This window comes from Alexandromys fortis, unplaced genomic scaffold, assembly GCF_014885135.2.
Source record: "Alexandromys fortis isolate MF-2015 unplaced genomic scaffold, M_Fortis_MF-2015_v1.1 scaffold_140, whole genome shotgun sequence".
NCBI classification, from domain to species: Eukaryota; Metazoa; Chordata; class Mammalia; order Rodentia; family Cricetidae; genus Alexandromys; species Alexandromys fortis.
Window position 1 is genome coordinate 708,878 of NW_026068048.1, and position 13,189 is coordinate 722,066.

Sequence of the window (13,189 nt, forward strand, 5' to 3'; positions counted from 1 at the left end):
AGCTGGCTATTTGGGGAGGGGTCTAGAAAGAAGTGGGCAGCCTTGCTGTTTAGGCTCGAAGCTCATCGTTTGATGCCTAGGAAAATCCTGTGAGGGGCGATAGGATTCTCACCTTATAAATGAGAAACAGGTAAAGTAGCCTGTGCAAGACCATGTGCCAAGAGGTGGCAAAGCAGGGGCAGGCCCGACTGTCCACAGTGAGGCACTCACTGTGTATAACAGTCTAAGAAGGCAACCTACAGGGAGCTGGATAGATGGCTCTGTGGTTAAGAGAACCAGCTGCTCTTCCAGAAGATCTGGGGTTCAATTCCAAGCACCCACATGGCAGCTCACAACTGTCTGTAACTCCAGTTCCAAGGGATCTGATACCCTTATACAGACATACTTGTGGGCAGCAAAAAAATCATAGCATATGAAATAAAAATTAATCATTAAAAAATGTTAAAAAAAAAAAGAAGAAAAAGGCAGTCTAGGGAAGACAACAGGTACAGTGTCTGAGCCTCAGTTTCCTTTCCTTGGAGAGGGCCCAGCGAAGCAAATGTTCCCCAAACAAGCAACCACCCCTCCTTAGCTCCTGGGCCACTAAAATGATGCTGTTGTCCAAGCCATTTTTCTAGATCAAAAGGGCAAAGAAGTGCCCGGCCTTCTACATAGAAACTTGAGTCCCTGACAGGAGCCAGGGGTGGTGTGAGGTCAGCAGACCTCAGGGAGACACAGGGCAGAATAGACAAGAAGACCGTCCTGCCCTCACAGGCCCCAGAACCAGCCTGCTCTCAGAAGTTTTCTGAAAGGAGACTCACCAGGCAGGTAGCCCTGAAGTAGAGGCAGCGACAAGCAAGGGGTCATGCCCCAGCTTTATCATCCATAGTGATATTGGACTTCTGTTTCCCTGTCTGTGGTTAGAGCTGTGTCACCAGCTCCCAAAGGTGGCTATGCTCAAATGCGAGACTGAGGCTTTGGGATGGACACAGCCTGAGGCTGGTCAGCCAGGCCTCTGCCCAGGTACCTGTGGACCGACACTGCTGACTTGAGTGACAGAAGGGTCCTCCCACCCTGGCTCACCTTCTGGGCCCCCGAGAAAGCGTGGTAGAAGCAGGACACGTAAGTCATGATGGCCTTCTCATCTGGCCTCAGAGTGCCCACAATATCTGCGCAGAGAGAGAGAGAGAAAGAGAGAGACAGGAGAGAGTGAAAGACGCAGGAGGGAGGTGGCCAGCCGGCCCAAGGCTCATGCGGGAAGAATAGTGCTTGCTCTGGACTGGAAGCCAGTGGAGCTCAGGTCTGGGGGATATTGCGCTGCCAATGTGTGCAGAAGGGCTGTTTTTTGAAACCTGAGTAGAAAGAATTGGGTCACCTGAACTAGCAACCATTTTTGCATAAACTCCTAATGATGTTGGGCACCCGGGAGGTAGAGGCAGAAAGAGCTAAAGTTTGAGGCCAACCAGAAGCTACAGAGTAAAATTCTGCCTCAAAGAGTCAGGCATAGTGTCACACACTGACAATCCTGAGTGTTCACTGAGTGTTCAAGGTCAGCCTGGTCTACAGAGAAAATCCTCCTAGGATTCCGGGACACCAGGGGCTATATCAAAAAGATGCTGGGGGGGGGGGGAGAAAATAGGCCGGGCAATGGTGGTGCACACGCCTTTAATCCCAGCACTTGGGAGGCAGAGGTAGGTGGATCTCTGTGAGTTCAAGGCAGCATGGTCTACAATGTTAGTTCCAGGACAGCCAGGGCTACAGAGAAACTATACTGAAAAACAATCAAAAAATAAAAAACAAAACAAACAAAAAACCAACAACAAAACCCCAAGTGGTAGAACTTGCTAGCACTTGGGAGGTGGACAAAAAGAGTATCAGAACTTTTTACAGCTGGCTGAGCTACGTGAGGCCCTGTTTCAAAAACAAAACAAAATAATAAAACCCAAAATACAAACAAAAAACAAAACTGGAGAGATAGCTCAGCAGTTAAAAACTAGCTGCTCTTCCAGAAGACTTGTTCAGTTCCCAGCACCCACATCCATCCAGCTCACAACCATCTGTAACTCTAATTCCAGGGGATCCAACACCTGGCCTCCCTTGGCAGCAGGTACACGTGGTCCACAGATACAGATGCAAGCAAAACACACACATAAAATGAAAATAAATACCCCCCTCCCCCAAAAGAGAACCCTAGGCAAAGGTCTCCCAGGCCCTAGACTAGAGTGATGCACAATTGCCTACAACTAGCTGCCTTTTGCCACTTTGCCTGCCTCAGTCTCCCCAGGTTCGCCTCCACACTCACCTCATCCTGCCTGTGCAGTCTCTGCTTCTGGTGAAGCCCCTTTCCAGCTGATAGTCCCAGCTACCAGCGGACCCAGCTGCCTCTACAAACCACCCTGTCCCCTGGCCTCCACTGACTCCTCATCACGTCACATGACCTGTCTGCCTCATCTACTAGGAAGTAAGCTTCTCTGAAGCAGGAATCTGCCTGTGTCCTCACGGCCTGAAGAGAGCCTAGTATACAGTAGGCACTCAATTGACTGAGCAAGGACTAGATAGGCGGCAACACCCAGGACTGAGGGAGCTGGCTTCTAGTCCAAGAGAGGTCACTGCTGTCTGCAAGAGAAATGAAGTGAGCATGGGAGGCGAAAGGCAGCAGCGGCATTGGGCAGTGGCGGCGAGGAGGGCTGCCTGGCCCTGCCCGGTACCTTCTGCGCTCCTGAAAAGGCATGGTAGAAGCTGGATACATATGTCATTATGGCCTTCTCGTCGGGCCGGGCTGTGTTCACGATGTCTGTAAGTGAACAACAAGGGTTAAATGGCCCAAGCATGGGTGAGGCCACTTGTTAGGACCCACAGGCCCCCAAAGTCACAACTAAGCCAGGGGAAAGACCCTCTAAGCTGATTCAAGGCCAGTTAGGCTGAGCTATACCCTAACCTCCCCCATGGTCTCAGAAAAGGCCAAAGCTGTGGGAACTGAACTGGAATGAAGCCACTTCCTTTCTCTGAGAATGGCCTCAAGGGGCAACAAGACAGTGAACTCCAAGGGCCACCAGAGGCCGGAGGCATGGGTCTTGGCTGGGGATAGTGTTGGCTGGGAAATGGAGCAAAGAGCCGGAAAAGGAAAAAACAACATTCCACTTTGGCAGGCTCCAGACCCCAGGTCTTCAGTTGGTCAGGAGAGGCCCGGGTCATTAGTAGGAAGCCAGGGGTCAGCCTCTTCAGCCACCTTGCCCCTCTGCGAGTCTAGACAGTCCGTGATCCCAGAAAACTGACTATTTAATCACTGTCCTTTCCCCTTTTCTGCCATTCTGGATGCAGCAGGCCAACTCTGGCTCATGTTACCACTTCGGGCTCACACGACCTTTCTCTCTGGCTCAGTGAGATCCCCGAGGTTTCCCTAGGCTTGGTGAGTTGCAGAGCCCAGCCAAAGCTAGGCCCAGACAGATGAGGTCCCAGGAACATAGGGAGGTGCTCACCCTCAGCATCCAGCATCTTGGGGATATCAAGGTATTTTTCAGCCACTTCAAAAGCGTTGTTCAGGTTGGTGACTGGATCATCCTGGGGGAGCAAGGATGGAGAATTCCATCAGGAGCAGAACCCAGATAAATGTAAAAGGCAAGGGGCTGGCCTGAGACAGGAGCAGGGTTGGGAAGTGCCTTAGGACTTTTCATCCCTGTGTGCTATCCAGGGAGAAAGGCTTCCGCAGTCAATCCCTGTGTTCTAAGCTCTGCAGGTGAAGTCCAGGCTTGGGAGTAGAACACCCCAGTGCCTATGCAGGACCCCACTGCTGCAGGAACAGCTAGGGCTGCTCAACAAGCCTGATCTGCTTCACTCCCCTCACCACTTCTCAATCTCAGCAGAACCCCTGCTCCTGCCACACCCAAGCAGGCTGGGTACAGTACTCCGCAATGTTCCTGACTGCGTTCTCAGTCTCCAGGGCCCTTCTCCAACAAGAGCAGCTCAGGGTACCAACATGATGCAGCAGCTGGCTGGCTGCTTTGGACATGGTTCCCTGCCTTTTCCAGGAGATTAGGCTTTCAGCTTTGTGTAAGAAAATAAGAGCAAGATTGCACTGGAAATGGTGGCCACCTGGAAGATTTGAAGCTCCTTTCCTCCCCCAGAGGGAAGAATGTTTCTAGAATCCAAAAGGTCAAGAAAGGGGGTCAAAGGTCAAGCAAGACAGGACATAAATCAGTCCAGCCAGTTGTAATGCTAATGAAGGGAGATAGACAGTGCCCATCCAGGGTGTCTAGGAGGGGAGTGTCAGCAATCGGCAGCCCCTGGGGATAGGAACCAGAGACACTTACCTTCCTCAGTTTGTCATACTCAATCAGCTCAGGTCTGTGCCGGTGGATGAGGGCATTGAAGGCCAGACCATCCTTCCAGCTATAAGAGAAGGCAAAGGTTATGAGCTGGGTCCTTGCTACCCTGGGAGTCCTGCTCACCCCTGTGAGCCTACAGCAATGACTAATTCCCAAAAACAGAAGGCTCAGTGTGCAGCAGGCACTGCAGCGACACAGTATGCCAGGACTGAGCACAACCTCAGAAGCCAGACAGTCGGGGTAAGGTATGGTAAGGTAGTGATTTGGCACCGACAATGTGATTCTGAACAAATCACAGAACTGCTTCCTCAGTTTTCAAGCCTGTAAAGTAGGGATAGTGGCAGCAGCTATCTCAGAGCTGCTACGAAGATTAGATTAATGCTTTCACAGAACCTTACAAGGGACATGTACTAGGCCGTTTGCTCATCGGTGAGCCGAGCACTGCATACAAGGGCTCATCAAACAGGATAGGCCAGCACCAAGGGACAGCTCACTATGGAAGGTGGGTGGGATCCTGAACCCTGGCTGACCCAATCATGGAGGCACAGGCCAGGGGTGGGCAAAGTGCCTGGGAGTTGGGTGGCCTGAAGTTCTCTAGAGCAAAATGATCCCTACAAAGTCACAGGCTAGATTAGGTACATTGCCTTCCCCAAGATCCTGTTAGGATTGGTTCCTTCCAGGATGGATTTCTCTATCACCTGCTCAGAATGGCTCTCCTCCCTACTTCCCATTGCCTCACTGTTTGAAATGAAACGAGCAGCCCAGCCATTTGTATCTGGGTTGCCTACTGGTCCTCTGTTGGAAGGCAGGTGAACCCTGTAGCGAGCCAAACAGTGAGGTCAACTGCAGGCAGCAGAGCCACCAAGAGAAACCAAGTGCTTTGAAGGACAAAGCACAACAAGCAAGGTCCTGATATCAGCATGCCCCCCCCCCAAGAGAGGCCAAGAACACAGCGGGGGTCCTGTGGCTCCTGTCCCAGAGGCTTAGGTAAAGTCGTGCACTGAATGAGTCTAAGTTCAGGAGAACCCCAAGCAGACAACTGCCTCCTGCTGCTCTGGTTTCACGTGGCACAAACTCAGTCTACTCTGTCTATAGTAATTGCACCTATCCTGACTCCCTCACCCCAGGAACAGCAGATCCCTTGGCAGGCTGAGTTTTGCTCACCTTAGCAGATGGAGGACACCTCTTAAGCTAAACACAATAGCAATCTACGCACTGGTCCCTCTTGCGAAGTCCAAAAAGCCTGTGGCCTCTGAGAGCCACCTTGCTTGAGGAAGAAGTGCAGGAGATCCTGCGGCTCTTTTAAAAACTCCTGTCTGAACAGACTTTCCAGTAAGCATGCAGGGGCCCATCAGGGACTTACTGAGGACTGCTATATCCCAGACCAGGACGGAAACATAAGGAAGCGCCTACCTGATATGGAAGTTCTGGACGTTGACGTTTTTATATGGCGCTGTTTTTCTCTGGCACCAGAGGAGGAGCCCTTCTTTGGCAGAGGTCTCTGCAAAGCAGACAATGACAGAAAGATAAGATCACAATTAAAGCACAGAATTGGGCTCAAGCTGAACAGGCCTTTAGCCTCAGGTCTGGGACAGCAGGCGTCATAACAACAGCAGCAAAGGCAGCCGCTCCCATTCTGGATGTGAATAGAGTTCTGCCCACCCAGCTGCCAGTACACAGAGCCCAGATCCAAGAAGCCTTGTCACACTGGGGCTACCCTAGAGAGTGGCAAGGACAGGATCTGAACCTGCTCCCTGTCCCTGACTAGGCTATGATCAGTCACTAGGACACATGGTGTGTGAGTCCTGGAGACTGGCCTCAGGACTATAAGGAAAATAAGACCCTGGAAGCCATCTTTTCCTAGAGGGAGTCCTATGAAAACAGGAACACATTTATGGGGTCACCATACTGACCCAGCACCCAGGAGTCCCACAATTCACTGGCCTCATGGTTTTTCTCATTCTGTGGTGCACATGAAGGCTAGGTGGAAGTGGCAACATTCCTGGATGGCCTAAGCAGGCCAAGACGCACACCCTCAATGGGTATGTTGAGCAGAAAGAGAAGAAGCCAAGCCCAACTCCAACTGCGTTTGTTCTGTGTACAACAGTGCCAGTCATTCTGGTCTACTTCATGAGGAGAACAGGGGGTTGGTTCAAGAACTGGAGGTCACAGAGCACGAGTGGGACCAAGAAGGGCTGGGCCCCAAGCAAGCATGGAAGCATGGAGAGAAAACTGGGGGTTCTTTCTTAACACACCCATCCTAGAGAGTGAAGAGGCAGCTCTCTGCCACGTTTACCTTCCACCGAGATGTCTTGGATGGCGAAGCGGAGGATGATGGTCCAGATCATTCCCAAGGTCATCTTTGCATTGCCATCCACAATCTCTGCACATGGGACAGAAGGCAGGGGCAGAGAAGGCTGCTGATGAGCATCAGGCTCCTTACCTCACCCCAGGACTAAGTAGGTCTTTACTCACTCCACTGGCTTTACTGTCACCCAAGGACCAGCCACTTCCTTTCTAATCCCCTTGCCACCATGCACGTGCTCTCCTGCACAACTAGACAGTGCTGTCTTCTAGTGGGTCTGCAGCCTGCATCAACGCACTTGTACACAGCAGGCAGTATTAGGAAAGCATTCTACCACTTGAGCTCTAGGGAAGAGAGGAGAATGCAATGTCTGTCCTGTCTTCCCAGTTGGAGATCAAGACACCGAGCAGGGCTACTTGCCCCATTACTGCATGGGACCAAAAAGCTCTCCTATCAGGAAAGCTAAGCTTTAAGAGGGCTGGGTCCCTTCAGTCAAGGGACATGCCCTACCCCACAGCCGACACAGGTATAGGTTGGGCAGAGTTCTGGGAAGAAGAGGCATGATACATCCACCAGGTGCTTTTGTGACCTACAGCTGTGCTTCAAACTGGTCCTCATAATCCTGAGGAAGAAGTCATGTTCTTCGATTGTCAGACCATTTAAGGGGCCAGGGCCAGTGTTCTTAAGCATTTCCCATGAAGCTGCCCTGTACCCTTGTCTAGGCATGTGACAGTCATAGGGATTGGGACAGAATCACTAAGGGCTTCAAGAGGACGGGAACATTTGCAGACAGAGCTTTTCCCCAAATGAAGTGGGGCCTGGAAGGCAAGTGGGTCCCTCCGTTCACCCCTCTGTGTTTACAGACAAGCCTCTGAGCAAAACAAACGCAGCTGTGAGAGCGCGGGCTGGAGCGGAGCCCGGAGCAAAGACCCATGAGAGGACAGAAAATCTCTGGGCCTTACTGAATGTCGGGGTTTGGGCTTTTTAAACAAACACCAACCACCTCTACAGTGCCATGCAAGGTTTGGCACTCCTCTCCAGAGGTCCCAGGCTGGCGCAGGGCATTGGAACTCAGAGGTGCACATTCTGGCCTAAAGTCCTGGCCAAATTCTCAGTCCTATCATTAACGGCAATTAGTTTTCTTTGTTTTTCTCAAAGCTAGAACGGCACGGATGTCAGGGAAAGAAACTCTGCTCTGACTAATGAGCAGAGCTGGGCCCGGCTGCTGGCAGCCTCTGGGCTCCATCTAAAGGTGCCTGGGCCCTAAGGAGCTGCTGTTCTAGAGTGGGCTGGCCTGCAGCTGGTGGCACAGACTTGGGAGTCCATTCAGGAGGGGGTATCTAGGTCGTGTACTCAAGTCTATGAAGCTGGATCAAAGCCTAGGGGCTGAGTTTTGACCTCGGACATCCTGTACCAACACCCTGCTCAGGCTGTTTGCTCCCTTCTCTCCTTGTATTTCCTTCTACCCATATGGACTAGGCAGATGCTCTTGGCAAACAGAAACCAGGTCATGTACAAAGGGTCTAGTTCACAAGGACTCTTCCTCACCCCTAATGCATACTTGCTTTTCCTTACGGATGCAGAGACTGAGGATCCTTCATGCTATCAAAGGCAGTAGCTCACTGCTGCTCACTGCTGAGAAGGCACTGGGGTTGGAAGTGCGAAGCTTTCTGCACTTGGCACAAAGAAATTCTGCCTGGGAGTACAGCTGCCTGGGCACCCATCCCTGCTCACCTTCTGCCCCAATGGACACTAGCTTGACTCCCTTGCTGGCGATGAAGTCCAGGGCTTTGTTCACATTGTTGATCTTGTGCACCCGCATCTTCCCCCGCTCTGGCTTAGGCAATCGCTCCCCTGGGAAGACGGAAGACAGGTGATGAGGGTCTTTATAGCTGCCCAAGACACTCCAGCCTTCCACACAGGCTGAAGCTCCTCCCGGTGGCAAGAGGATAGTGGCAGTACCTGCCAGGAAAGGGTACAATGTGGGCTGCCCAGTGCTCCCTGAGCCTCACCTGAAATGACCTCCAGGAGAAGCATGAGTTTGAGCCCGTCCCGGAAGTCCTCATCAATGTTCTCAATCTGAGTGCCAGCCTTCCGCAGGTGGGAGTTGCACCAGGCTGTGAAGGTCTAGGGAAGAGAACAGAGAGGGGATGAAAGGTGAACAAGCCGTCAGGGTTTCCACCAGCAGTACTGACCCTGAAGCCACCTTCTACACACACCAGGACTTAAGACAGGGTCTCATGTAGCTCAGGCTGGACTCAAACTCATAGCCCTTCTGCCTCCAACTCCCAAATACTCAGATGATAAAAGTTTGGCACCACATCCAGCTACATAAATTTTCTTCCTGGTCTTAAAAGTGATCCAGGCAGGCAGTTAAAGAGGGCACTGACAGCTGGGCAGTGATGGCATACACCTTTAATCCCAGCATTCTAGAGGCAGACAGGTGGATCTTTGTGAGTTCAAGGTTAGTCTGGTCTACAGATTGAGTTCCACAACAGGATCCAAAGCTACTGAGAAACCTTGTCTTGAACCCCACCCCCCCAAAAAAAGAGGGCACTGAAGCCTATGGTAAACATGCCAGCCACAAAACCACGTGAGGAATAACTTAAATGTGGACCTCAATGCCAAGACTACAGAAAGTGTCACTGCTAGTGTGCCTCACTGGTAGGCTCTGGATGCTACAAACAGGCCTAGGAGCATAGGACCTTACTCCAGGCAGACACTGGTTCAGGGGGGCTTTCTTTACCTGGCAGCCCGCTGAAGGAGAACCTAGGCCATGACCTTCCTATTGCTGTCAGATACGAGGGTGAACAAAGCAATCCACAAATCAAGACACACTGGCCTTTCTCAGAGCTGACATAAGGTAGCCTGGCAGCCAAGCCCTCCCAGTTAAGGTCCAATTTTGTCCCACAGTTTGCTGTCTTGCAGGTCAAATACCTGGCTTCTCTATATGGCCCACTCTTACAAATCTTGGAAACTAGATGTGCCTTTCGGGTGATAAGGTAAATGGAAGGCAGCCACATCTGAGGAGTTTCTGAAGACAGGCAGAAGGTGAAAGCACATGTTCTGGGATGGAGAGCTGCAATACTGCAAGCAGTGGTAGAACACCCAAGTGCAGGGCCACTCAGCACCTGCAAGCTGGAGCGTGTTGTCTGCCACAGAAGCGACTCACGTCAGTTAATGCCAACAAGCCTAGGCGTCTTCTGGGGAAACTGGCCCTCGCCCTCCCACAGCACGATCTGGGAAAACCCAAGCCTCTGCTTCTCCTAGGAGCCCCCAGAACAGAAACAGGCAACCCGCCAGGAACATGCAAGAGCACATTCCATGCCTGGGGTGTAAGCAAAGGCCACACGGGGTGCCAAGGGCTTCCATGGAGCCTCTGGCCAAGTATCATGTGTTTTGACAACTGCTGTCAGGCCTGCTCATTCAGAGACTCCACACAAAACACCTCCCAAACAAAGATGCTGTCTAATTAATAGACAACCTACAATGAGGACTCAACAACCGACCTCCACTGCCATGCAGGGTTCCTTGACTGGGAGACAGAGAGACCCCTCCTGGTTGCACACTGCTATTTCTCAACTAACCATGCCTCTGCCTACTTTGTGGCCTGGCAATAGAACCACCACTTACCCATCACTCAAAATGCAACCCATGTGGGTGTGTTAGTTAATACATGCTTATAATTCCAGCAATCAGGAGGCTGAGGCAGGAAGATCATAGTTTGAGGACAAACTGAGGTACTCAGACAAGCACTCTGTGCAGTGAGCATCAGAACACCTCTCTTGGTCTCCATCCCCAGTGGCATGCTTCTCCAGGCGAGGGACCCCAGTGCAGGTTCTCACCTAGCTGTTTGTGGACACCCTCCCCGTACAGCCCCATTTCCCTTACTTTCTCTTGGTAGCTCTGAATACAGACAAACCAGGTCTAGACCTGGCTATAATTCTCTGAGCCAAGTTTCCCAACCTTTCCTAACATCCATTTCCTTTTCTGTAAGGTGGCAATGAAGACACCACTGGGGCTGTCATCATGCACTAAGGGCACGGCAATGTCAACATCTCCCCCAAATGCTTGTTCTGTGTTCTGCTCCCCCAGGACTGCAGGCAAAGACCATGGTGCTCCTCAAGCAGCATTTTCTACCCACTTCCCTATCTTTATTTTTTCCTTTTTTTTTTTTTTTGGTGTGTGTGTGTGTGGGGGGGGAACTAGCCTTTCTTTCACTATGTAGCTGAGGTCAGCCTTGAATTCTTTTAATTTTGAAGGTCGAAAGAGGGCACTGAATTCCAGGGACTAGAATCACACGCAGTTGTGAGCTCCACATGAGAGCTGGAGACTGAACGCAGGCCCCAAGAGAACAGTCAGTTCTCAGCCATCCCTCCCACCTAAGCTCTCAACTCCTGATCCTCCTGCCTCTACCTCCCAAGTACTAGGACGACAGGTGTAAACTATCATGGCCTTTTTGTTTATCTTACTGGGCTCTAGCAGGCACTCAGCCTTCTTGTCTGAAACAGTGTGGGTAAGTACGGCAGTCAGAGGATGAGCTGGGGGGGATAGAGCTTAAGGGAACGTGGTCCAGAGTACAGTAGCAGGCGGGGCTGAGCATGCTGGGTCTCCGCACTTGATGTGTGTGAAAGATAGGACAGACCACAAAGTGACCAAGTCACATCTGAAGGACTGAGCATATAGAGCAGCTCCCCGGTACTCAGATACTGCTCTGAGCCCAGAGCACGAGCCTGCTGCCCAGGTCTACATGGGTTCCTTCAGCATGCTGTGGGAGGAGCATAGATGAGAATCTCAATGCCAGCTTCTTGGGTGTTCTGTGCAACTGACTTCCCCAGTGCAGCTTGTCTCCTGTCCTGTAAGACAGATTGATCAGAACCCACCTCCTGAAGTGGCTCTAAGGATTAACTGTGGGGAAAGGCACACTGAGCATCTGTCGCGGGCCCTGGCAGATATTCAGTGCCAGATGAATCATGCACTCTGATGGTTCGTTCACTCCTAACCAATCCCCAGGAAGTGTAGGATGCCCTCCCTCTGTGCAGGTCCGCAGCCCACTCCTGCAGTTTTAGAGGAGAAATGAGATTGCAGGAGACTATGATAAATCCTACTAGCCAGGTGTAGGCCACCTGTGCTCACAGGGGCTGCCACTTGCCCTTGAAACACACCTTCCGCCTGCTCTGGGCAGTAACCTTGGGTGGATGAGAAAGCTGAATGGAGACCTTAATCTCTGCTAAGATGAGGATTAAAAAGAGTGATGCGAACCAGCCATTTAGCCCTGGGCCTGGCACATGAGATTCTCAATGTCGTACGCATGCCAAAGGCCTATTCTGATGAGTGGTGGCTGTGCCACGGGCATCTGTCTTTCTGCCTGCAGAAAACAGAGCAAGTGCCAGGAGGGCACTCACTTATCAAGAGGATAGGGAGGTTCCAGGGATTTCTGCTGATGTGTGGCTCTCCTGTCCTGAGCTAAAAGCGAGAACAGTGCACGCTCAGGAAGCCACATGGGGGACAAGCGACTGCAGTCACCACTGCTCCATGCAATAAGACTAGCAAGGGGGCGGTAGGGTTGGAAAGGACATTAAAAATTCATAGCTTTTTATTCTTGGTTACAAAAATAACCCTCTGCTCAGATTCCCTCTCTCCCACAGTACAGACCAGCACTGTTTTGTGGGTGACACAGAGGGCGGTTTCTATAGCTGGAGGCCCCAATTCATGCCCGCCCCAGCTTCTTCTACTATGCACGATTCCAAGGCCTGCTTGCAACAATCCAGGTGTCTGGAGTCTTCCATCTGCTAAGTGTCTCCAGGCCAGGCCCGTGGAGTGCCTAGCAGGAACAAAACCCTGACAGAAAAGATGGACATGGAGGCTTTAATCACAAGGCTCAAGTGGATCTCTGGGGGTCTAAGGCCAGCCTGGTCTACACAGAGTTCCAAGACAGTTAGAGCTATGTAGAGAGACCCTGTCTTAAAACCCAACCAAATAAAAAACAAAAACAACAAACCAAAAACCCAACAATGCCCGATAGAAGCTGAGCTGACATACCCCAACCCCAAGCAGAGCCAACAACGACCAATCCACATTCCACATCAAACACACCTTAGAGAGGAGACCATAAACCACAGCATATGAGTCACAGCAGTCACCGTCAGCACCACCCCACAGGCCTGGTCGCATACTAGCATCTCTGTGCTGTTGTCTGACAGGAGAGGAAATGGAGAGCCTCAAGTTGAAGCGCTGCCCACACCAGTCATACCCACCAACCTGAACTGCAGCAGGCACTGAGGCTTCAGAGGCTCCTTTAAATACCACAACTGCAGAGAATTTAGCAGGTGTGTGTGCACACGTGTGAGGCTGAACAAGTAGTAGCGTGAGGGAGTCACAAAGAATAAGACAGGTAGTGACACAAACTTGTGCAAAGGCCCTGTGGCAGAAAAGGCAGAACCTGACTGACAAGCAGACCAGCTTCATGGGGTCTTTCAAAGATGGTAGGGACTACTGCAGTGTAATAAAGAGCAAAGGCCCACATGTCACGAGGAGGGAGAAACCATGTCAGGGGTGCCTGGTTTGACTGAAAAATGCA

General features: G+C 51.4%; 1 protein-coding gene across 2 annotated transcripts in view; it reads right to left on the reverse strand.

The window, feature by feature from the left end:
* Actn4 (actinin alpha 4) overlaps nucleotides 1-13,189 on the reverse strand; it is a 65,092-nt gene that overhangs the window by 13,639 nt on the left and 38,264 nt on the right. Inside the window, exons 2-8 of one of the 2 annotated variants that reach the window (XM_050118939.1) lie at nucleotides 8,622-8,736; nucleotides 8,344-8,463; nucleotides 6,601-6,687; nucleotides 5,718-5,805; nucleotides 4,290-4,368; nucleotides 3,459-3,540; nucleotides 1,063-1,148 (exon numbers count right to left, since the gene is read on the reverse strand). In XM_050118939.1, the coding sequence (XP_049974896.1) occupies nucleotides 1,063-1,148; nucleotides 3,459-3,540; nucleotides 4,290-4,368; nucleotides 5,718-5,805; nucleotides 6,601-6,687; nucleotides 8,344-8,463; nucleotides 8,622-8,736 (657 nt within the window). Of the gene's footprint in view, nucleotides 1-1,062; nucleotides 1,149-2,687; nucleotides 2,774-3,458; nucleotides 3,541-4,289; nucleotides 4,369-5,717; nucleotides 5,806-6,600; nucleotides 6,688-8,343; nucleotides 8,464-8,621; nucleotides 8,737-13,189 lie in introns of both variants that reach the window. The other variant, XM_050118938.1, reaches the window with a different exon arrangement.